Raw genomic sequence first — 26,071 nt, 5'->3', positions numbered from 1 at the left:
GCCGCCACCACCGCCGCCTCCGCCGCCGCCCCGGGGGCTCGGGCCGCCTGTTGCTGGCGGACCAGCGGCGGGGGCGGGCATGCCGGGTGGCGGCGGCGGCGGGCCCGCGGCGGCGCTGCGCGAGCAGGAACGAGTGTACGAGTGGTTTGGGCTGGTGCTGGGCTCGGCGCAGCGCCTGGAGTTCATGTGCGGGCTGCTGGACCTGTGCAACCCGCTGGAGCTGCGCTTCCTCGGCTCGTGCCTGGAGGACCTGGCGCGCAAGGACTACCACTACCTGCGCGACTCAGAGGCCAAGGCCAACGGCCTCTCGGACCCGGGGCCGCTGGCCGATTTCCGAGAGCCGGCCGTGCGCTCGCGCCTCATCGTCTACCTGGCGCTGCTGGGCTCGGAGAACCGTGAGGCCGCCGGCCGCCTGCACCGCCTCCTGCCCCAGGTGGACTCGGTGCTCAAGAGCCTGCGCGCGGTTCGGGGTGAGGGTTCGCGGGGAGGCGCGGAGGACGAGCCCGGCGAGCGCGGAGAGGACGGCGAAGGCGAGGAGGACGCGGAGAAGGACGGTTCCGGCCCGGAAGGCAGCGGCGCCGAGCCCCGGCCCGGCGGCGGGCTGGGCTTCAGGGCGCAGGAGGAACTGCTGCTGCTCTTCACCATGGCTTCGCTGCACCCGGCGTTCTCCTTCCACCAGCGGGTCACCCTGAGGGAGCACTTGGAGAGGCTCCGCACTGCGCTCCGCGGGGGCCCCGAGGACGCAGAGGTGGAGGTGGAGCCGTGCAACTTTGCCAGACCCCGGGCCCAGGTAAGGCGCGCGAGCCTCCCAGCACCCGCGTTGCGGTCACCGCCCCGGCGGCCTCCCTGGCCTGGCTTTCGGACGCCTTTTGGCCGAGCCTCAGCCCAGGGCAGGTGGCTCGGAATCCCCACCCCACGGCTCCCAGCGCCGTTAATACTAATTTTCGTTCTGCTGGGCGGTTCAGTTCCACTCTCCCACCCTCACCGCCGCCCCCCCCCCCCCATGCACACTCAGGCACCCGCCATAACAGAATGCTCTAGAAGTCTCTTCCGTGCGGGAGTTGCCACGGAAAACATGGAGCTCTCAGCCTAGTCCCCCTCTCGGAGGAAGGGTCTCGGGACATTTTTGGCTCGGAGCATGTCGCCCTGGGTGGTGGGAAAGGCGCAGCGCAAGAGGTGACTGTGTTAGCCTCAGTCTAGCCCCCGGCAGCGCCTTCTCTTTCTCGCCATCTGGCGCTCTGGTTGCAGTTTTAAAGCTCTGCCTTCTCCCCTCGCTGAGGTGTTCTAAAGGTGCGCTCTCGGCGTGCTTCCCTTGTCTTCAGCACAAAGGGGCTCTTTTTGCTCAGTGAATGCCCGAGTTTATTAAAAGGGGTCGTAGGGCTTTTGGCTCTTGCTGCTAACTTGATGTTCCCAGAAAAAAACCTGATGTGGAGAGCGGCGAATTGACTCAAACTTGATGATCAGTAGCGCAGGTTGCCTGGGTCAAGAAACCTCTCCTGGAGCGGGCTGCTTACACCTTTTACCTCTGGCATAACTTATTTTCTATCTACTGAGTCTTGCTTACAGATTTGAGTCCGGGGGTATTTGTTGGGCCTTTAATGTAGGCATAAATGTTGTTTTCTAAAAGTTGTGAAACCGAAATGTAGTAGACAAGAATCCAGATGAGTCACTTGTCTCAGACATTAAGGTGAAATTTTATAGAGCCGTGAAAGCAATTTAATAATAATGTAGGCCCAGTAAAAAAGTCTTTGATCGTAATAATTTAAGTGAGGAGAGTAGGTTTCAGAGTAAAGGCTAGGTACAATAAGTTTATTTTCGGGGTTTACAGTCTTTTAAAAGGTACTAATTTGGTTGCCATACTTTTCAACCTAGGTGATCTCCAGGATGATATATTGGAAAGGAGGATTTTTTTTTTCCTCCTTCCTTCCGTGAAAGTTAATTCAACATATGTATCTGCTGTCATTCAATACTCTGGAACTAAAACTGGGCATTGTATTTCTCCAAAGGCTGTGTGGACTCAATACCCATTGAATCAAGGAATTTGGGGGCTGGAAGGGATTTAGCGATAATCTAGGCTGAGCCCCTCCTTTTTAAAACGAGGCTTCTGTGAAGTGACTAACTCACATTTTAGGACATGTTTTATCAGACTCCAGTGTAGTAATGCTAGTATCCAGTATTTTTTTGGTGAGCTTCAAATTTTGCCTTCCAGTGTCAATTTACTACTAATATGCAGCTGTGTATACTGTTGGTAAAAGCCCTTTTCCACTCCTAGCCTATTTACTGAAATAATTACAAAAAGTCCTATAAGCCACTTATATTTGGAAAAGAAAGCCTGAAATTAGAAGCAATACTTCTATCTTATTTTTAAAAAATTTTTATATATTGTAAACATCTTAGATTGTAGGTATATGAAAATGTCACACAGTGGAACAGTTTTAGTCCGTATCATTCCAACAAGGGTAACCGATTTCTGATTTTAACTGCTAAGAGTCTTCCCCCCCGCCCCCCCCCATTAAATTTTGCTTATAATGAGAGGGTCGGAAGGCGACTAGAGAAAGGGAGAAATGCGTGCAAACTAGAGTAAGGAGATTTTCATCTTGACTGCAGTGTGTGGCCTTTTCTGGCAACCGGTGAGTGCTGGGAGGAGTGGGCAAAGTGAGGTTGGGCATCCTGCCATTAATTTCAGCACATCGCTACTTCTCAGGCAGAGCCCTGTGCTGAGGCCATCAGTTGAAGTGGGAGAATAAATCATACGGGATACACGTACTACAGGTGACGCTGACGGCTATTTTTAGACACTGGTGGCGTGATGAACTTTTCCCTCGGGTAGCTTAGGGTTACCGTAACAAATCATTCACGTCTCATTAAGTTGTTCTGACCCCGCACTTTCTGCTTGTTAGCCTGGACTCTGAGGCCCTCAGCTGTGACTTGTTCTGGCCTTGAAGACATTTCCGCGGATCTTGTTGCTCCCAAGCTGTCACTCCAAAGGCAGCTGATGGGGGTGGATGGATTTGCATCTTGATTCGCTGCCGTCCAGACCAGCTGATGCTCGGCCTTGCGCTGCCGGTACGCTCCCGGTGGGGTAGGACCCACCTCGGAGTCTGCAGGGAGGTGCCCGAGTCTGGCACGTCCCTCGCGTGGACGCGACGCGGCGCGTCGGTGGGCCCCCCGGTCACGCGCCGCCGCGGACTGGCCGACGCGTTTGGGGACCCGTCCCTTGGGGCTCCTGCCCGCCCCCTCCCTGCAAGATGGCGGCCGCGGCCGCCCACGTGACTGGCGCGCCGGCCCCGCCCCTGGGGGGGCGGGCTGAGGCGGGGCCGCGCCGCCCGACGGCTCCCTTAGGCCTCCGCGGGCTAGGCCCCGGCTGCGGGCAGCGCGGAGAACCACGTGGACGGTGGGCTCTGAGAATGGCAGGAGGAATTCGTGTGGCAGCCCTTCACTGCCCCGGAAGTAACCTTTTAGACACACGTGTGTAACTTTCGGCTAGGAATCATTCCATTTTAAACTACTTTAATCCATACTAAACGCATAAAGTGGAACTCATTTCCTTTTCCATTAGAATAAAAGTATACTATCCCCGAATAGTGTTTCTGGCTCTTTCAAGACTCGTATTCAATACCTAATATGCAGCAGCTTCTCTTTTAAAGTTTTCTGTAAAAAACTAGTAACGTTTACAGATAGAACGTGTGTTTTAAGGCGAATTTTATGTTAATTATATGCTTTCAAGTTGACCAGTCCCAGCAGCTCTTTAGTGACCTACCATGGTTACCATTGCTAACTAATAGTTGAGAGGGCAAGTCCATAAACTTACCACTAGAATATATACTAATTAGGTCATTTTAGAAAAATGAAGGAAGATTCAAGTAGATTTTTACATTTAAAAGTAATATTTCTCGAGTCTTTTTTTAATGAGATTTGGATAATGTTAAGTGATTTAGAGTAAATGTTACATTGGATTACAACTTAAATATTGCCTTTAGAAGACTTGTGCATAAAATTCATCTTCTTCAACTGCTGTGGACTGCCAGTCACTTATATAAAATTCAACATACAATATGCATTAACAGTGTCCTGGGAAGTTTGTGTGATTGATGTAGTTTGCTGTGTTAATAAAGTTACAGACTGCCTATATAGCGTAGCTGAAAAAAAATTGGTTTTAAAAGGGGGCCCCTTATTAGGAACCCAAACTGTAAATGGCCTGTTAGCAATAGTGACAAAAACCTGCCTAAGTATTTTAAAAGATGCTAGTTTTGTTGCTGTTTCATTGAAAAGAGAAAGACAGCCAAGCTTCCTATCTTTGCATGCTTAAAGACTCTCCTAACTGCTCATGCAAATGGATATTCTAATTTGGGGGGGTTTAACCCCCAATTAGCAACACAAAGGCCGAAAAAAAAGCATAAAATGCATAGACTATCGTAGTAGTGGTTAGTGGTTAATATTGTGTGGCGGTGTTTCCCTGGAGATTGTGTTTTCAGTATCTTCAAAACATAGTTGCTTGGCAAATAGCTTGAATAAAACAGAAACTGAAAACTTTAGATAGTATTTAGTGTGGTAGATAGTATTTAGTGTTACTTGAATTAACAAGAAACATACCAGAACTACAAAAAAAATTAAGTGGCCCTGCGTCTTACAAAAATCAATGAAGATAACAAAAAATTGTTACTTTCTCATAGCATAGGTTAATTAATACGTACTTGACAGAGTCAGTATCTCAACTCCTTTTGCTAGTACAGATAATGTACTGGTAGTGTTGGGGCCTGGGAAAAAAAGAGTTTTAACATAAATGCTCCTACTCTAAGATAACTTGAATGTGTACGTGGCAGCACTAATCCTGGTGAGAGCACTGACTGGAAATGAGAGGGGAGAGGTCAGTGGTCAGGATTCCTGTTATTCTATTGGGCACTAAAAAGATGCTTTCTAAAAGTGATTTTTAAGAAGAACGACTCTAAACTCCCAGGCAATGAATACCTTTATTTAATCGTTGGCCACCACTGGGAGATTTTAAACTGAATAGTATCACTGGAGCAGTGGGCGCTGAGAAGACTTTCCTCCCTCCTACGGTGGGGATAATAACAGTACTTATGTGAGATTGTTAGGATCAAATGAACGAGTACTTGTAGAATGATGTCTGGCACATGATTTTTGATAAATGTTAGCAACTCTAAGTAAAAGTTAAAAAGTCTTGTTTGGAAGGTAGTGGTAGAGGAATGGGAATAGCATCTCACAAATTACCAGTGAGGGAGAGAACCAGCCGTATCTTTTATGGGAAATTTTAGGTGGGTTTGGCTGCAGCAAAGTATAAGAGCAGTTCAGTTAATAAAGGCCGTTTGGAAGAGGCTTTTACAATATCAGAGTTAGTGATTATTATAGTAGCAAATGGGAGCTACTGGTATCCTTCTCCGGTTACTTCTATTTTTCTGTGTAGTGATTTTCTCAGGTAAGAACTCAAGGAAAGTCTTAACTTAGACCACAATAGGAGGAGAGGATGGTGGAGATGGAGAGGAAGAAACTACTTATCCTCACATTAACTAGTGTGATATATATATAAATATATATATACACACACACACGTTTTGTTTGTACTACCTTTTATGATTTTTTTGTGTGGGGGAGGGGACAGGAAGTATGCTGTAGAGACGACCAAAGGCCTTGAAGAGTGACAGCCTGTTTAGCAGTAGAGTTGACTTACATGCCTGCTCTGCCACTCGCTCTGTGACATTAACCAGGCTATTTAAGTCCCTGAGCCTCAATCTGCAAAATGGTGATAATTTTATTTTGAGGTTGTGATTGAATTAATGAGATAAGATGAAAAGTAGTTTACATACTGTCTTGAGTATGACTTTTCTGTTGAGAATGATGCTCAATGCATTTTTCTTTTCCCCTAAGATGTAGCCATCCACATTGTTATATCGGTTGTATTCACGAATGGGCTTTTTTTTTTTTTCTTCCTACTTAATGAAAGTCCACAGAATGTAGTATTCTCCATATTGTTCTCTGTTACCATACCTCTAAATTGATTGGTGTTCAGGAAAGATTGGTAATTGGAAAGGTACTGTTTGAGACATTTATTTGGGGCAGTTATTTTTAATTTTTTTTAAAGATTTTATTTATTTATTTGACAGAGAAATACACAGTGAGAGAGGGAACATAAGCAGGGGGAGTGGGAGAGGGAGAAGTAGGCTTCCCGCGGAGCAGGGAGCCTGATGCGGGGCTGGATCCCAGGACCCTGGGTTCACGACCTGAGCCAAAGGCAGATGCTTTAACGACTGAGCCACCCAGGTGCCCCTATTTTTAATTTTTTTAAATTTATTTATTTTAGAGAGAGAGAGCACGGGCGCAAACTGGGCGGGGAGGGGGGGTGCAGAGGGAGAGGGAGAGAGAATCTTAAGCAGATTCTGCGCTGAGCATGGAGCCCAACTCTGGCTCCATCCCATGACCCTGAGATCATGACCTGAACCAAAATCAAGAGTTGGGCCCTTGGTCGACTGAGCCAGCCAGGCACCCCTGGGGCATTTATTTTTAATATTTATATTGTAAAGATCTGGTATGCCACAGATAAAATAAACCCAAAGGAAGCATTTTTCTGGGTCACAAATTATTAAAATACATATTCTCTCCATAGTGGGTTTGGGGATAGGAATGGGGAACATACATATTCTGATTTTGGGTTATCAGTAACTCCTGTGCACCCATAATCTACTTAAATCTTTATCCAGTTTTCACATTTAGTTAGGAAACTATTCTATAATTTAAAGCTGTTTTGCAGTTTTGTTAGGTTATATAACTTTTTATTACTTCAGAGCACAGCCTGAATAAAGGAACATTTTGTGCTTTTTCTAATAGAACCTAGTAAATTGGCTAATTTTTAAGCTTATTATTTTTGTCTTTCCTTGAGAAATATTAAGCTAAATTTTTTTTTTTTTTTTTTTTTTAAGAGAGAAGCAAAAAAGACATGCATTACCCTTGAAGCAGACTGAGCTTCGACTCTTTTTTTCGTTATGGAGGACTGTGGAACAGCACTCCTCTTACAGAGAATGCTTTGTCACAAAGCCTCCTTCACGCAGTCTGTGTAAACAGTCACTCTAGAAGGGAAGTGCCTCATCGCGTGTAGCTGTTACACGTGGCAGGGCTCCTGGGCACTTGGTAGGCCGTTTCCCTTCTGTCCTTCCTATGCTCCAGGGAACCTTTGGCCTTTGATTCCCTTCTAAATGTCTTGGCTCGTTCAAAGTGTTTCCAAGAAATAACTTACTTGAGGTCAGATTTAGGTTTTAAAAAGGTCGCTTCGGGAAGTTGTTTAATCTTTACAAGTTCCAGGCTGCTCAGTAAAAAATAGGGATAATGTCACCATTTCTTGTATATAACTGCTGTGAGGATGAACCTGATCATGTGTATGAAAATGCTTGGTAAACAAGAGTAAGATGTATATACATTGATCTAGCTATTGTCCAAAGAGGGAATAGCACAGTTGGGTTGCAGTGGATGAACAGAAATGCGAAAGTTGGGAGAGCTGGTAGGGGTTGGGTTACAGAGGGCCTTGACAGACTGGGGAAAGGAGTAGGTTGTCAGCACGTTGCAGTGAAATTGAAAATTTGTGTGTGTGCGCTGGTGGTGTGTCTTTCTGCAACGTCCACTGTCACTTTATGTGTAATGTGTATGAAAAGCATGAAACATTGATTAAAAAAAAAATCTTCCAGGCTAATCCAGTTCTCTCATTATACTTCTAATCACTCTGATTTGCTTGATAACCTTAATCCTCTCTTTCCCTCATCCTTGCTGTCACCATTTTCTTCCGGGACTTTATTCCTAACGGATTCCGCTGTTCGCAGCCTTCCCACCTCTTACCTGTGGGATACCACTGCCCGATATGTCTTCCTAAAGCAGCGTTTAATCGCATCACATACCTTGCCGTGACTGAGGGAGCCTGGCCTCCAGTAAGTCTTTGGTCTTAAAATCCGTCTCCCACTTTCTTCACACATCCCATCTTCATTCAGAGCCGGCCTGTGCCGTCACCTCCTGCATGTTGTTTGCTGGAATTGTCCCTGTGGCTGTCTTCTAAGATTCTTTGGTGCCTCTGAATTCCAGCAGCATGTGTATTCTGTGCTGTAATTTTGGTACTTCTATGATTTTTTTCCCCCTATTTCTAAGAAAAACTTTACTTTGAAATATTCCTAACTTAGAAAATTGACCTTCCTCCTAGATTTTAAGTTCCTCAAAGTCTTAGGCATCGTGTTTCATTTTTTTTTTTTGGTCAGCGTTGCATATATCATAAAAGCTCACTCAAAATTTCTTATGCTTAGCTTTTTAGATACAGCTCTGAGAAATACCAATATGATAAATCGCTTTAAGACAAAGTACATCAGGAAGTGTTTTTTTGGTCTTGTACGAATTACACTTCTCAGCTACTTTATAACAATCTTTGCCACTCTGTGATACAGGCACAACTGTTTTGGAAATAATGAAAGGAATTGCTTCTTTAGGTAAAAGTGTGGAGCAGTATAGATTTGAACTGAATCTTCAATAGGTGAATGCTCAGTAGTTGTGTTTATTAATTATTCTTCCCAAATCAGGCCATTTAGAGTCCAAATTAAGCTTTGTGTGTGTGTGTGTGTGTGTGTGTGTGTGTACATAAATTGGGGCAAACCTACAGATGATGCTTTGATAGGGTGGAAAAAGTCATCAATTACAAGCTAGTTTCTTACTTGAGTAATTGTGGTTGTCTGGTGTTGATCTCCAATTTAGGATTTGTTTGAGGAGTAGTAGGAGTCAAATACACAGTTGAGATAGTATCTTGCTTAGGATCAGAAAGTTAAAAACTTACTTTGGTCACTGAAGTGAGCCATCTACAGTCTAAGAATGGGGAATTTTTACGTTTCTTGTTAGGAATATCTAAACTGGGATAGTTAAGAAACCTAATTTTCCCCCAGTATATTGTTTTTCGGGAGAGGAGGGTATCAAATGACTGAGATTCACTGGTGGTCCTTGAAGCAACAACAGGGTCATGTGTGTTTGGAGGGTATTTCTTGTGAAAGAGACCATCAAGTTTACGGAGAGATTGCCTGATGAAAAGAGCGGTTTGGGGTGGTTTTGTTTGGGGAAGGTGTGTGTTCTAACAGGTGGCGTTAAACAGAATTCCTAATGCAACGTTTCTCTGCACTGTCCTATTTACCAACCTATCAATCAGTCACTGTCAAAAATCCTTTTTAAACTCTGTAAGCTTCCGTTTCTGCATGGTTCCAGGAACATTTCCCCACTGGAGCTGAAGGCTGGGGCTCTAGCTGCAGGAGCTAGAGGTCCTGGCAGTGCCGTGGGCTGTCGGGCTTCTGAGCCCAGGTCTTGCTTCCTACTGAGGACCCCTTGAGTCCCCTACCTCTCATCTCCTGTGGGGTGGGGCAGGGAAGGAGAGGGCAGTTGGTAGGTATATATGACCTGGGGAGGAAAGCACATTCTCTATAGATCTGCTGCTACTCATGCTCAGGGGTGTGTTCTTTTCACCTCCCCTAGAATGTCTGGTAAAGTGGGGATTTAAAGGTTTGGGGGCTGCTAGCCCAGGAGATGTAGCAATTCCTGGTTTAGCATCCTAGTTCTAGGGTACGAGAGGGGATCTTTTTCCCTTCTGTAGTAGGAAAGCAGAAGGTTGGTTGGTAAACACAGATGCTGGTTCTAAAGGGGGGGGTGGATCCCAGCTTTGGTTTAGACTGGGAGGCTGTTTCTCGCCCCCCCCCCCAGCCTTCCATACCCTTGTAGTTTGTGGTCTAAGACAGTTTATAGTTCTCACCCATCCACCTGTCAGCTACAGATGCCTACTAGAGATTGTGCTATTCCCATTGAAAGCAGAAACATGAAGGGAGTTTTACAAGGAAACCCTCGAGGCCAGTGACATTTTTCTGGGATGAAAACTACCACCCTCCTCCCCAGTAGGCTTCCCTATCAGCATTCTTTTGCTAGGTCTTCTCTAATTGCACATCCTACAAGTTCAGTTCTCTGGAAAAGACAATGACATCAACAATTTGAATGGTTTTTATTTTTATTTTTGTTTAAAGATTTTATTTACTTATTTGAGAGAGAGAGAGAGAATGAGAGGGAGAGAGAGAGCACATGAGAGGGGGGAGGGTCAGAGGGAGAAGCAGACTCCCTGCTGGGATCGAGCCCCGCATCAGGCTCCCTGCTCATCCGGAAGCCTGCTTCTCCCTCTCCCACTCCCCTGCTTGTATTCCCTCTCTCGCTGTGTCTCTCTCTGTCAAATAAATAAAATCTTTAAAAAAAATTTTTTTTTAAAAATAAAAATAAATAAAAAATAAAAAAAAATAAAATAAAAAAATAAAAAATAAAATTTGTAATAAATTCATAGAGCTCCCCAGAACACATAGAAAGTTATGGTGATGTTCCCTCCCCTGCCCCCCGTTCCACCCAGCTGGCTGCAGTCCAGCCCTGCTCTGCACAGGCCACCGCTTCTTGTACCCGTGTCACGTTGAGGAGACCTTGTTAGAGCCGTGGTCACAGTGGCCACGGCTGGTCTGGGGGCTGTGGTGGTAGAGAGGACACACAGGTTCAGTGAACTGTGGGCCCCCCCACATGTGGCTAGGGTGCTTTAAACCCCTGCTTTAAGATGGTCAGTTCTGCCACACTCATCTCATACCTTCTAGCCAAACGGAAGAAGAAGCTACAAGGGAGGTGAGCCCCGATCCCAGCCGGAACGTGCACGATGCTCAGGCCGCCAACTCCAGGTGTCCCTCCTCTGACCTGTTGGCACAGCAGGTGTCGGCAGCGGGGCTCTTGTGCACTGCTCACCCGGCCCGTTTCTTCTTGCACGTCATTCGCCCTTTTTCAGTTGCTAGAAGGCGATGCCAGGCATTACCTTGGGTTGGGGCATGCTGTTTCATTAGCAGAAATGAGGCAGACGCCTGCCTGTTCTACCACATCCTCTCACAGAGGCAGCAGGGACCTCTTCAGTTCTCCCCGACACCTTCCCTCTCCTTCCACCAAAATGGATGGAATTTGACATCTCAGTAAATGGTTCTAATAACTAATCATTTTCTCACATTCAAAGCAAGGCTTTCTATGAATCTTGCTTAAATAATAACATGCTTTAGTTGGGACCCTGGTGATTGAAAGAAGAGAATTTAAAACCTACAACTATAACAAGTTATCCCCAGACCTAGTGGCTTAAACCAGCACCATTTTATTATTATCTCGCAGAGTTCCGTGGGCCGGGGGTTTAGACCGGTAACTAAGAGCAAGGGCAGCTTCTGTCAGCCGCGGAGTTTCTGGAGATGCAGCTGGGCCTGGAGCCCTCTCTCTCTGTCCTCTGTCAGTGTGGTCTCTCTCGTGTGGCATCCTTGGGGCAAGTGCACTAGTACACGGTGGCTCGGGAGGCCCAGGCTGCAGGGCTTCTGGTGACCTGCCCTCAGCATTCCCAAATGTGCCTTTGCTCACATTCTGTGGGTCAGGCAAGTCTCAGAAAGCTGGCCGAGATCCACCGGCTGGGGAGTTAGATCCACCTTTCAGTGGGAGGGCTATCAAAGTATTTTTATCTATATTTGATCTACCACAAAACCTTAATAGGATGTTGTGGTTAGATACTAATGTTAGTATTCAAAGTCTCATTTGATGAGTATAAAAAAACTCCTGAAGAAGTTAGTAAATTAAGAAAAAAAGCTAAGAAATTCTTAATTTGTTTATTTTTTAAATAGAGAACGTCTTGGTGTTTTTAAATTTAGTTTGCATCAAAGGACTAGATGAAACATGCAGAACATTGTTAGATGAGCTAAAATAAACTCCATCTACAGCTTGACCTTTGTTAAAGTAAAAGGAGGCCAGTGTGACCTTTGTTCTCCATGGTATGTTAGAAGAGTCTCTTGGATTGTCCAGCCACTTGATTATTTCAGACTTTCCCCACATTGGAGAAATCTCAAGTCTATAATGGCGTTGGATTTACATGTATAAAAGTTAAATGTGAATAATCTCTGGAATGAACGAGCTGTCCAGCCTGCCTGTGTTATGTGACGTGGATTTGCGCTAACCAGGAACTCTTAGAGAAGGCACGCCTTAGGACAGAAAACACTTTACTCCGATGAGTTACAGAAGGGAGGAGAGCACACACATTCTAATGTTTTTTTGTGTTCCTGTGCATATTTTTTGCGGGCTTAGAATTTTAAAATTTCATTTCTTAATCCAAGCAGAGAAAAATTCTCCACTTTTCACTTGGTCCTGACACTTTCATCTACCTAGTCTTTGTAAAATGCCAATTCTGGCATGACCTCTATAGTGTGTTTTCCTGGGAATCTGAACTTAATAGAGAAAGCGGGTGTAATGCCTCTCTGTAAGATTCCATTAAACCAGTGGCTCTCAGATTTTTATGGCACCCTTCCCCGTACTCAGAGTAAAGGAAGCGTATGTGACATGTGGAAAGGGGAGACAGCAGAACGGAGAGCCATTCACTCTTGGGACCAGTAAACTTGATTCTGACCTCTGAAGCTCACGAGGCATTAGATTAAATTTTTTTTTAAAGATTTTATTTATTTATTTGTCAGAGAGGGAGTGAGAGTGAACAGCACAAGCAGGGGGAGTGGCAGAGGGAGAAGCAGGCTCCCCGCTGAGCAAGGAGCCCGATTTGGGACTCGATCCCAGGACCCTGGGATCATGACCTGAGCTGAAGGCAGACGCTTAACCGACTGAGCCACCCAGGCGTCCCATTAGATTAAATTTTTATTAAACTGATAAAATTGTAAATTTTACACATAGTTTCTAAATTTAGTCTAAATGATTTTATAGCATTGATACACACTGAGATGTAGGGTGGGAGAAGACTTAATTAGTAGGTATTTCATGGGTTGATGAACTTAGGTCCTTGGAAAGACACTCATACTCCATTTTTCTCCCTAGATTATTAAACAGGAGGCCTTTTCGGCTGTTAAAATGTGTAACTTCAGACTTTAAAAATGTGACTTTGTGAAGCAGACTACTTTCTCATGGTTGCTTCAATATAATATTTGTGGAGGCAGCATAATACAATTATTTTTAAAATTTTTTATTTTTTATTGTAAAATGTATAACATAAAATTTGCCATTTTAACACCTTTGTGAGTGTACAATTCAGTAGCATTCACATTCTTTTTTTTTTTTAAACAGTTTTTTTGTTTTTTGGTTTTTTTTTTAAAGATTTTATTTATTTATCTGACAGAGAGAGAGACAGGAGAGAGGGAACACAAGTAGGGGGAGGGGGAGAGGGAGAAGCAGGCTTCCCGCCAAGCGGGGAGCCCGATGGAGGGCTCGATCCCAGAACCTTGGGATCATGACCTGAGCCGAAGGCAGCCGCTTAACCGACTGAGCCACCCAGGCACCCCTAGCATTCACATTCTTGTGCAACCATCACCACCATCCATTTCCAGAACTTTTCTTTTATCCCAAACTGAACCTCTCTATCCATTAAGCAGATACTCCTATCCCCCCACCCCCGGCACCGGTAACCACTCTTCCACTTTCTGTCTCTATGACGGAGACCGTTCTAGGTACCTCATGTAAGTGGACTTGTACATTCTTTGTTCTTTTGTGCCAGGTATTTCACTTAGCACGATGTCCTCAGGACTCATCCATGTTGTAATATGTATTCAAGTTTTATTCCTTTTGTAGGCTGAATAATACTCAGTTGTGTATATATACCACATCTTGTTTATCTGTTCACCCAACAGTGGACATTTGAGCTTCCACCTTTTGGCTATTGGGAGTGACGCTGCTGTGAAAAAATTATTTGTTCAAGTCCCTCCTTTTGCTCAAGTCCCTAGCTTCTCCACCTAGGAGTGGAATTGCGGGACCACGTGGTAACTCTGTTTAAGTATTTGAGGAACTGGTTCGCTGTCTTCCGCAGTGGCTGCACTATTTTCCTTCCTACTGGGTAATGCACAAGGGTTCCGGTTTCTCCACATCCTCACCAATAGCTGTGCTCTGTGTTTTTGGAGAATAGCCATCTTAATGGGTGCGAGGCTGTATCTCATTGTGATTTTGATGGGCATTTCCCTGATGAAAACTATTTGTGTTTTTTTTTTTTTGCATATTTTGCATTTGTATTCAAAGGTGTTATTTTTAATTTATGAATCATGAATGAGCAGTGTAGAAAAATACTCTATAAAAATGGTTGACATATTCAGCTAAACTTCTTCCAGTTAACACAAGTATTTGAGAGGATTACAGTGCTTTATTTATATTGATTTTTGAAGTACTTATAGCAGTGTTAGGCCAATGCTGTTTTATGACTTTGTGGTAAATGATTATAAGGTCTGGATTAGGATACAGGTAAATTTGTTGTTGCTAGAAGAATTCTCATGGTCTACCTTTTTTAAATCATTAATATTGAAAGTTGGTGAATGCCATCATGCTAAATGTTTTGGAAGTTGGATGTTGTTGAAGAGATCTGTGCTGTCCTTCTCATTAAGTGGTTCTGTGTAGACAGATGCTTATTTCCTTGGGTTTCTACAGGAAGACAAGCTATATATAAGGCTGAAGCTTAGCTCCCAGGAGTCTCTGATGTGATGCTTTATTCCCAGAAATGGAGCTGTCAATGCGCAGCCCAAACCTATTGTCAGGCCAGCATGCATGTTTGGACAGTAGAACAAAATATTTTAAATTAGGATTCTTGGAAAGTGTTGGGTTTTCTGTTTGTTTTATTTCTAAATTGACACAATTTTAAAAAATTAATGTATATTATTTATTGCACATTTGTCAAATTGTAATTGTTGAAACTGGGGTGGTTTGTTCTGAGTAGTATTTTGAGATTCTGAACATGAAGGAGTAAGGTGTGTGTTGTGATAAACAGCAGTTCTAAGGCTGTTTTATTTTTTTGGCTTAATCAGTGTGTTGTTGGAACCGTATATACACGGCACTGCTTCAGTTCTAGAGAGCTGTGTGTGAGATAAGCAGGCCCTTCCTGACTCCAGGCAGCAGTTCTCCTAGGAGTAAAACTTCTTCCACTTTACTGAGGATAGTGATTGGCTGAGCAAACTCAGATTTAGAGCACCCAGTTGCTATTAGGTGGTTTAACATGACTAATGGTAAACCCGCTGTCCATACTCATTCTTGTTCAGAAAGATTTGGCAGATATTGATGATAACCTTTTGTAAAACTTTTTCCTACCAAAACATCTTGTTAGACCATCACTACAATCAAGTAGTGAATAAAAATTACAGTAATTAATGTAAAAAATAAAATTCCCATATATGTGGGGGATTAGCTATCCTCTTTTATCTGTGTTCCTTTGATTCTGGTTCACTTTGGTTCAAATTGACATCACTGGGAATTCTGAGTAATAATGTGCTGCATGTCCCAAGAACACTGGGACAGTAAATAATTGATAGAATATTACTGTGAAGTGAAGGTAAATATTGATATCAATAAATATTGATTCCTTTTCCTTAGTGGTAAATGCCAGTTTGTGCCTTTCTGCCCTTAACGTGTAATCACCTATTTGATCTCTAAAAATTGCTGTTAAAGTGGTCGCTGTTAAAAGTATAAGATTTTAATCTGGTTTATTTCTGTGGAGTTGACTCTTCTTGGTCTGTGGAGTAGATTAACATGTGCCCCTCTTTCTCATCTAGAATGATTCTGCTCATGGTGATTACATGCAAAGTGATGAGGCCAGTTTACTAGAACAAGCCCCAATACCTCATGATGGACTTCCTGTGGCACCTCATAGAACCCAGCGAGAAGGTATGTTTGTTTTTTGTAAACTTACAGGAGAAGGTTGCAGAGTGCTATTTACCTTGGTTAACTCTAATTCTTCTCTTTTTTGGAGTAGAGAAATCCTACAGGTCCTAGGTTTGGCTCAGGCACCAGTCCCCCACTTTTTGGAGTCTTCATCTGGGCTCCTGCTTTGCAACACTTGGCCCGTCCTGGCTTGTGCTTACTTGGTTCTGCCTTGCGGTTGGTTGTCTTAAATCTAGTTGGATACTGTCAGAGGGCAAAAACCTTAACATTTTCCCGAAGTATTTGGTGTAGAGTGCTTTATCTGGAGAATGTGCTCAGCATTTCCTGAAAAAAGAAATTTTATGGAAGTTCACTGTAAGAAAGTGAAGAAATTTCTTAAAAGCCCATGCTTCCTGCAGTAATACAGATTTCAAGAGGGCTGGGATGGGGGAATTGAAAGGACATTTTCATCTGAAAAGAAAGGAATTCGGATATTCACTTCTCTTCATATTCGGGGAGTCCATTAACCTGAGGGGAAAATTGAAATGGAAAAAGTAGATGCCACCTGGGTAAAGTGTGGGCAGTAAGCATCATACTCCGTTATGGCAGCTTTGAATCAACATCATTTTGCCTCCTTTCAGTCCCAACAATAGTCCTTTTTGTGTAATACATTTTTCCTCACAGAGGAAAAATAGGTATGCATGTTTAATGTTTCAAATAAAGTCTACATAATTACCTATTCCATCCTATTCAATGAAACTACTTGAGTCATAACCTCCTTCAACCACACTCACTACACATGCGAGTGACCTGAAGCAGAGTTTGCTTTTACAATGAAGGTCCTTTTTTTTTTCCTTTTTAATAAAAAATTATTTTAGAAAAACAAAAAACTACATCAAAGTGCTAACACCCGCAAGATGGTACTATAGATGATTTTTCTCATGTTCTTTATTATTAAACAAATGCATGTGATCTCTGCTGCTTAGTTTTAATTTATGAGGGCTGCAGCGTCTCCCTTACCCCGGCCATCCCTCACCGTATTCTTTTGTCTTGCTCATCTTGATTCTGAGAGATAATGGCAGGTAGAACGTAAAATCAAGGCTGAAGACACAGCCATATTCCCTTACTGCAGAATGCCCTAGTGGTCCCCTGCCCTTAGCCCACTGATTCGCAGAAGTAGAGCTGCTTTGTATTTTCTGAACATAGATTAGGTCAGATGGTTTTGATTAAATAGCATCATCCTTTATCATAATTTAATAGAAAAGGTTTTGAAGATGGCAGACCCTTCCTGCCCCGCTTTGGCCTTGGTTGTACTGCAGCAGTTTTGAGGAGTTCAGGCTTCCAGCCTGGCTTTGGAGATTTTCTTTTGTTCCCGTCCTCAGCATTTCTCACCCATTGAGGGGACATGATCCTAGAAGCGGGCCACCAGACACCATATATTTGGAAAGTTGGCACAAAATACTGGTAGCAGTATCTCCTTAGTCTGTTAGGAATGTTTGCTTTCCAGCAAATTTCTGTATCTTACGTTTCCTGCTTTCTCGTTGCTCACCATCCGTGATCTAGAACAATCTTAATTCCCCTGTCTACTTCTATTACTTTGTGTATTCTCCTTCATCTATTTTAACTTCTTTCCCTCCAAGTAAATCCTTTCCTTTTCTTCACCATCTCCCATCCCCTGAATTTAACAGTGACCCGAGCCTGTGGAGTCCCTCTCCTGACTCCCCTGTGACCTTTGTCTTGTTCATGACTACCAGTCTCATTATTGCTTACACGCTGTTTCTTCTGTTTGAGCAACAGTTTCTCTTGCCTTTTTTTTTTCCCCTCAAGTCCCTATATTATGGTTAGTAGACTGGCTCTTCTCAATTTGTAAAGGTATTTACTTCCTGAAAGATGATATTTTTATTGAAGGATGTGTTAAATGAGTAGTTCAGGAGTTTGTACATTTGTTTACTTCATTAACAAGCTGACATCTTACCTGGTTCAGTTCAGAATTACTCATGTAACTTATGACCACTGTTTTATCTGTGTAATAGATTTGTGAAAATTTTTGTCATAGTGAACCTTCATAGTGAAGTTCATTCATAACGTTAAGTTTGTAATACCATTATATGATATTAAGGGTCGTGTTGAGAACAACAATTTATAAATTCCCAATTGGAAAGAAATTTTTATCAGTTTTATATACTTTTGAAAGTTTTTTTTTTCAGTTTAAACAAAAACTTAGATATTTTCTAGTTTATACCTACTATGCATAAAAACTTGAATAAAGTGCTGTATGTGGTAATTGGAATAACAGCGGTTTTGAAGATGATCCTCTAGAAAAATAATCTTTACTGTAGGTGTATTTTATTTATTTATTGATGCTTAACAGGATGTTTGGAACTACTGAGTACTCGGCATGCTGAATGGATACAGAAAAAAATTCACGGATGAACGGCACATTGCTATGCTTCTACACTTTTTGGTTTTATTTCATGATTTAAGACCAGTAGTAAAGATGAAGCTAAATAGCTCAATTGTTTCGTATTTGTCAGATTGGGTCACTGAAACCTGCATCTAGTCTCTGTAGAACAAGTCTACGTGTTTTCTTTCTTTCAGCCGTGCACATTGAGAAGATAATGTTGAAAGGAGTCCAGAGAAAAAGGGCTGACAAATACTGGGAGTACACCTTCAAAGTAAGCCCCTCTGCCCCCAACAGATGTCTCATGTACCGTGGTAAATGACTTTTTGGGAAAAGTGAAAATTGATCTTTGGAAAAACTTACAGCAGGTTTGCTAATTTAAGAAAAAGCTGTACGTAGACATACGTTTGTCCTAATTAAGGGACTGTCCTGTTTTCAGTATGTGCTGCATGGTTTGCCAAGGTTTTAACTGTATCACGTTAAAGTTACTCCGATGATTTTATAAAAAAAAAAGTAAGAGCCTTCGATTTGAGGTGTAAGATGTATCTTTTAAAGTAAAAGTAAACATTTTCACTAGTATTTTTTTAAATCAAGATCACGGGCATTGTCTTTTCCTGGCATGGTTTCCCTGATATCTTTCTCCTCCTCTTCTTTGTCCACGAAGGCTATTGGCCTTTGTTCCTTTGTCTTCCTCTCTCTGATTGCTTTCCTGTCACTCTGTCCTCAGACAGCTAACTAACCGTAGAGTCCAGCTTTGTCATTCCCCATGTCTCCTTTTTGCCTGTTGACTGTCATGCGGATTCCTTGTCCATGTCTTCCTTACTCCTCCCTGCTTGGGCTTCACTGTCTAGCCCTTTCTCCTAAGGTTGGACTGAGCGCCTTGAAGCCAAACGGACCGACGCCACGTTTCTGTGCTCCCTCACTTCAGTTCTTCCCCAAAGGTATTGCTTGCCAAACTTCAGCTCTGCCTTTCTCATGAAGTCATTACTGATCCTCCAGCAGAATGTGTTTCCATTCATTCATGGTATCCTCCCATCACCAGTTTCACAGAGTCTTCTATTTAGGTGACATGTTTTTCCTCTCCAGTAGGTTATTAGCTCATGGAGAGCAGGACTCTTCATCCTCTGTCATCCCACCATATCCAACTTGCTTAGTACATTTGTTGAATGAATTTCAGAACTCTGGCTTCTGCTCTGTGGGAAGTAGCCTCAGTTTGCAAATTTTAAGTCCTTATCTCCACATATTTCACTGAACATTTTGATAACCCATGGCACAAGCCACTGTGCTCTCTTCATGCAGTTACACGAGTTCTCCTTTTGTTGCTGGAGCTCTTAGCTTGTTCCTTCCTCCAAGCCTTTGTCATCCCCAGCTCTGGAACAGTCTTCCCCAGGCCATGGCACAGCTCACATCCCTTCAACTCCTAGGCTGGTGTCTCCTAGGTGTCTTTCTCGGCACCCTTCTGATGTGCTATCCTGCTCCTGCACCACGCCCTGTTCATTTTCTCTGGAGCCCGGATCCCTGAGGGGAATTCTTAACTATTCATTTGTGGTCATCTCTCTCATGCACCAGACCCTGAACCTCAGCCAGCAGAGACTTTGGCTGTCTTGTCCACTCCTGGGTCCCTTTCACTGAGAACAGTGTCTGACCCAAGTTAGCTGCTCAGTGAACATTCGAATAATTAAAAATCATTTAAAAGATGTGCCAGTTAATAAGGATATTTGCTTTGAGGATTGGTAGATACAATTTCATACCTATTTTGAACTATCTGATTAATAACGGTATGACTAGCTGATAAGACTTAGGTATTTGCCTAGTGCAAGTTTTACTTGGCTCAAATAATTGTAAAGTAGAGATTATTAGCTGGCCGCCATCAAGTCCACTGAATTAAAAGCGTCCAAGAGGTAAAGTGGCATAACAGATTTCAGTCTGGCTCTTCTGCTTACTTAGGGTCAGATCTAAGTAAGTTACTCTTAGAGTTTTAGTTTCTCCATCTGAAAATGGAGGTCATCATACCTGCCCCATCTACCATAATGGAATTTTAAAGAATTGAGATAAAGATGAAATCTCTTCATAAGCCATAAATCCCATAAAAATACAATGTAGTACTATCAAAGAGGGGCAGTAAACTCTAGTTATTTCTCTGAAGAATTTATATTTAATAAGTTCCAGGAGATAGAATTTTTATCTTTCTTGGTATATAGATCTATACCGTCAAAAGTGTCATTTTAGAGTCCTACAACTTTTCCTTTCTGAAAAATTACAAAAATGTAGTCTTATTTTAAAAGACAACTTTTTAACAAAGCCATGCAATTTGAAAGGAATTATTAAAAAGTTTTTTGAGTAGACTATGTCAATGTACCGTTAACTTTAACGATTTTGAAGAAATTACGACAATGCCAGGTTAACTTTATATTTCTAATTGTTAATCTTAATAAAATTTAAGTAAGGCCCTTTGTTTTACACATGGCTTTTTTCCAGCCGGTTTCCGCCTAAGAAATAACCATACAATATGTGTGTTTTTTTTAAATCAGGTAAACTGGTCTGATCTTTCAGTCACAACAGTAACAAAAACCCACCAAGAACTACAGGAATTTCTACTGAAGGTAAAAGTATAGATTTTGTTGTTAAAATGATTTTTACGTAATATATAGAATCCAGAAACCTCAATATCAAAACAGACACCAGGAAGATGTAACCACATATGTAGAGGTTGACTTAGAACTCTCCATGAACATTATCTGTAGAAAATGTCATGTTATTCTAAACCGAACTTTTCTTATGTGACCAATACAAGGAAATGAAGGGTTTTTCACATGGAAAAAAAAAAATGGAACCTTATTCCTAGTTCCTTGCCGAGGTATATATTAATGGTGGCTGTTTGCAAGGGTACTTCCTGTGAAAGGGTGCGTCTGCACTATGAGAGGAGGCTTGTTAGCCTTGTTGTGTTCTGAGACCTAACAGCTCTTCAGCTCCCTCTGTGGACTTCCTTAAATCCATGTCGATTGGTTCCTTCTTCGAGTTCCGGCTTCCCCCTTCCCTCCCCCCAGTGATAGACTCTCCAGAGTATTGAGAATAAGGGATAATGGGAACGTCTTACACAGACTTGCAGAGGTAAAAGGTATCTTAGATCAATTTGGTCAAACTCTTCCCTGTTTCTTTTACACTAATTCTATTTTATTGAAGCATGTATGGGTAGAGCTAAATATTAAAAGAAGGAAATGAGTTTAAATGGTTAACCAGTACCTTATTATTTCTCAATAAGCAAGTATATTTTAAAATGTATTGCTAATAAGGAGATAGAAAGTCCAGAAGCAGGAAACATTCCCACTCCATTACTGACTTTTGGATGAAGATGTGATGTAGTTATTGAACCTATGACATCAGAAATTTTCAGGACCGTGCTAGTTTCTAAGTTGTGTGCTTGTCACCATAAATATATTCTTTCAGATCATGTGGGTCTCCATTCTGAAAGCTAAAAGACACTCTTTGTCGCCAGCTTGCAGAGCTTTGAGCAGCATGGTAGGTGCTGGCTCTAAGGAGGACAGGGCGCCTGGGTGGCTCAGATGGTTAAGCGTCTGCCTTCGGCTCAGGTCATGATCCCAGGGTCCTGGGATCGAGTCCCGCATCGGGCTCTCTGCTCCTTGGGAGCCTGCTTCTCCCTCTGCCTCTCTCTCTCTGTCTCTCATGAATAAATAAATAAAATCTTAAAAAAAAAAAAAAAAAAAAAAGTGTTTAAGGAGGACATAGTGTAATGTGTTGTCACAGTGTTAGTCCGCTAACAGGGATAACTAATACCCAGGGACAACTTGAATATTTTCCTGCAGCTTATTTTAACCAACTGAGCCACCCAGGTGCCCATCCTGCAGCTTATTTTAAACTGGGCCCTCCTGGTTAAGGCTGGAGGGCTCCTTCTGCCACTTCAAGATGGTGACCTAACTGCATGCAGAGATGGGGGGGTCATTAATTTCCAGTTGCCAAAGGTCCTACGCATATGACCTGTCGGCAGTCGACAGCATGGTGAGGAAGGAGAGAGTGGTGGAAGGACTGGGTGCATGAGCACTGTCCTCCAGAGAAGAGGGCCGTTAGCTCCCCAGAGAAACTAGCGCCTGGCTAACAGTCTGCCTGTTGAAGAAGCTAGGAAGGGCTGTCCCGCACCACCGCCAGCCCTGCACTTTTAAAATCTCTTCTATTTATAGCTGACTTCTCTGTCTGAGGAGAATAAATTCATCAAAGTTTAAGGGCAAGTAGTCATGAACCGGTGTCCTACAGGTCAGAGAGCAACATGCTTCGTTTCTTTTTCTTGCCTTACCCTTTCCGCGATGGAGTTCTAGTGCTGGAGGGTAGGTTGCAGGGAGATAGAGCTGAGGCTGAAATATCTTGCGGTATGGCGTCAGTACGGTGGGGTCCGGTGCTGCTACGTGGCAAGGCCAGTTCCCTGATGCATTAGGGTGGGGGTGCTGCCAGCAACCTGTCCCGTGTGCTGCTGGGAGACTTCAACAGGAGAGCACGTGGCTGACCTCCAGCCTCGGGCCTGGCACCAGGCGGTCTGTCCTGTCGGGTTTCCCTAAGCTTCAGTTGGGTTTTCGTCTTGACAGATTTCTTTCTTTCTTTTTTTTTTTTTGCAACCGTACAATTTTTCTGAAAGCTTAAGTGCTTTAAAAAAATACCGCCCCCTATAATTAAGTCACTCTTCAGAATCATGGTAGTTAATGATCCCCCTAGTTAGTCAACTTTTGAATACAGAATTTTTCTAAAGTGGGACAGATGCCTTATCAAGTTATATGAAATAATTGGCAACATTGTATGCTTCCAGAAAGTACTTGCCTATTCTAAAACATCCTTTCAAGTTTACCATATATCTTTTCTCCTTTTTACCTCCCTTCTAAAATCATCTACAAAAGTTAAGAGCAAAAGTGTCCTTTTGACAGCCTGTACATACTACCAGCCTTTAACTTTTGTAGATGCTGTTTAACTGCACTTTTACTGTTTGCTGTAATGTGGAAGAGTGAGTTTGAGGTCAGTGCTTCAAATCCTTTTTTCCCGTGTGAATGGCAGCTTCTGTCCTCGCATCCAGGCCCCCTTCCCCTGCTACTGCTGCTTAGAAGCTGCATCTGACACCTGTTTCTCACCGCGAGACTGGAAGCTCCACGGAGGCAGGGTTTTTGTTTCTTCTCTCACTGCTGTATCCCCAGCGCCTAACGCAGTAGCTTGGACAGGGTTGGGCTTTGAATATTTGTTGATTGAAGGAATGAGGGATGACTGAGGAGAGTTAGAAAAACTAAATTGTAATGATGGTTCTCCCCTAGGCCTCAATGTTTTAATTTTTTCTTTTTAAGATTTTATTTGAGAGAGAGAGAGACAGAGATAGTGACAGATAGCGAGAGAGAGCATGAGCAGGGAGGAGAAGGAGAAGCAGACTCCCCGCTGAGCAGGGAGCCCCATGCAGGGTTCCATCCCAGGACCCCTGGATCATGACCTGAACCGAAGGCAGACGAGACGTTTAACTGACTGAGCCACCCAGGCGCCCCAGGCCTCAAAGTTTTTAAAGAGAAGCTTGTACTAGCGAGGAGAAATGCCTCCCAGCGCTCTGGGCTGGTGCAGGGCTGAGCTGGGGCCCGGAGGTGGGGGGCTGGGTCCTGGAACGAAGACCAAGAGGTGAGGAAATTCAGAAGTGACTAGAATAGAAGAGACATAATTTAAAGCTGTATTTTTAGCAAATGTGCCTTCCTCTAGGGCTGGAAATAGTCCTTGGAAATTGAAGATAAAAACCACTTGAAAATAAAGCATTTTGCAAATACTGATGACTGCACATCCGCACTCTGCCCAGTCACGTGAACAGTCACTGACTGGGTGACAATGTACGTGCTCATGCCTTCCGGTGCTTAGAAGGAGCCATCAGTGATTCCGTAGTGGAAACAGACTTCTCCATTGAAGCTGGTTTTCTTTGGCTGTGTACAGATGTTCAGGAAATACCTTGTGTAAAATGGGTAATATGAAATATGCCTAGTGTCCTTAATCTGTATTAAAATAATAAATATTGAAATAGTCATTTCTTTGTTTGGGAAATGTGTAGATTCAGGAGCTGTTTCTTCCTGTTAGTGATCAGAGGACATGCTCTCCACAGCGGGCGCGTGGAGTGCGAGCAGGGCCTTCAGCCTTACCAGGTTATAAAAGAACCAGGAAGAACTTCATTCTGACAAACCATCTTGATTCCATAGTCTCACTGCCTGAAATTAGTAATACTTTATGCTGTCTTTGTTAAATTTTCCGTTTCTGAATCGTTGACTCAAAATGCGTATTTGTTAAAAGCATACTTGCTTTGGATTCTCAGGTTAGAGATCGGTATGTAAACTGACAGTTTGTGTAGATTGTTCTATTCCTGCAGCTCCTTAGATACTGTGTTAATGGTTCTACTCTTAATTTTAGTGAAAGTGCCAGTAATTCAGGAGTTCATTGCAAAGACTAGTTATCAGAAGTCAAATTTAAAACTTCGAATGCTTGAAAGACCTGGGAAGTTAATTTTATAAATGATTAATTTATTAGGAATTTTTTTTTTTTTTAAGATTTTATTTATTTGACAGAGAGAGACACAGTGAGAGAGAGAACACAGCAGGGGGAGTGGCAGAGGGAGAAGCAGGTTTCTTGCTGAGCAGGGAGCCCGATGTGGGACTCGATCCCAGGACCTTGGGATCATGACCTGAGCTGAAGGCAGACACTTAACGATTGAGCCACCCAGGCACCCCTGATTTATTAGGAATTTTAAAAAGTAAGCTTAGTTAATAAACAAAACGACTTAAAATTTTGTTTTTAAAAAAAACCTTTTTTGGCCAAGTGATTTTTTTTTTTTTTTTTTTTTTTTTGGTGGTTTCTGGTACATCGCTCTGAGGGCACCACCATCATGTGGAGGGAAAGGTTATTCACCCTTCAATTAGTGCTTTTTATGTGAGCAAGATGAGAGTTTTAACCCTATCTTTCACACCCAGTTCTTTATTTGGTGCGTCGCACTGGTAGTCTGACATTGCCTGAGATTCAGCTGTGAAACGAGGCACAAAGGTGATGACTCTAAAGGGAGGGATAACACTTCTCAGAATACTACTTGAGGATTAAAATAATCATAGCTACGCTATGCAAAACGTTATTCCATTTAGCTTCGGTGTGGATGTGACTTTCATGTGGCATGTGGCAAGTAGAACGGGAGTGGTGTGCAGGCGTGTCCCAGAAGTGTGCTGGATGCCGCTGGGTCGTTCTGCACCATCACAGAGCCCTGAGGTGTGCCCAGAAGGTAGAAGACTGTCCTAGTAGAAAAATCGATGCTGCTTCCATACGGGGCCTGTGTCATGAAGATTTAGAGAAGGAACTGCTTTGGGACGATGACTGAGCAAGAGACACTTATCTTCCTTTTATGCCTCTGGTTTGTAACCTCCTTAGCAGTAAGTGAAAAACTTAACATTGGCCTTGCTGTTTTCCTTTTCTAGCTCCCAAAGGAAGTGTCTTCAGAGACTTTTGACAAGACCATCTTAAGAGCCCTGAATCAGGGTTCATTGAAAAGGGAAGAACGGCGACATCCTGACCTAGAGCCCATCCTAAGGTAACAATTCAATGACACTGTCACAGCGGTGTCACAGACAAGATCATGGGCAGCGGAGGACTTAGAGTGGAGTTCAAGGGAGATCACAGAGAGATTTTTCTGTGGAGTACTTTTTTTTTATCCATATGTTATTTGGGTCTAGGCTCACACTAGGAAACCTCAAACTAATTACTTTGATCATTGGACTCTTTGGCTCTCTGATATCATAAATAATTGCTTCTAAACTATGCCAACATTCAGTGAACCTCCTGTTTTCTCCATAAAATATTTATTGAAAGAGTTCCTTGTTCAAGAGCTCAACTTTAGAGATGTTTTCTGTTTTAAGTTGTCAAGTAAGAAGGTTAGGCTAATGGGTTGGAAAGTAAAAGGAAATGAATGCTGCTGAAGACCTGCTCTTCTGTAGGTGG

At 43.0% G+C, this 26,071-nt stretch overlaps 1 protein-coding gene across 1 annotated transcript in view; it reads left to right on the top strand.

The window, feature by feature from the left end:
* The window catches only part of ZCCHC2 (zinc finger CCHC-type containing 2), a 58,081-nt gene that overhangs the window by 537 nt on the left and 31,473 nt on the right, over positions 1 to 26,071 (top strand). Inside the window, exons 2-6 of the mRNA XM_044920860.1 lie at positions 1 to 790; positions 15,588 to 15,699; positions 18,274 to 18,350; positions 20,608 to 20,679; positions 25,552 to 25,664. Coding sequence (XP_044776795.1) covers positions 1 to 790; positions 15,588 to 15,699; positions 18,274 to 18,350; positions 20,608 to 20,679; positions 25,552 to 25,664 — 1,164 coding nt within the window. The remainder of the gene's footprint in view (positions 791 to 15,587; positions 15,700 to 18,273; positions 18,351 to 20,607; positions 20,680 to 25,551; positions 25,665 to 26,071) is intronic.

This window comes from Neomonachus schauinslandi, chromosome 14 (genome assembly GCF_002201575.2).
Source record: "Neomonachus schauinslandi chromosome 14, ASM220157v2, whole genome shotgun sequence".
Taxonomy (NCBI): domain Eukaryota; kingdom Metazoa; phylum Chordata; class Mammalia; order Carnivora; family Phocidae; genus Neomonachus; species Neomonachus schauinslandi.
The sequence above is the reverse complement of the archived record's forward strand: the minus strand, read 5'-3'. Positions and strand labels throughout refer to the sequence as shown.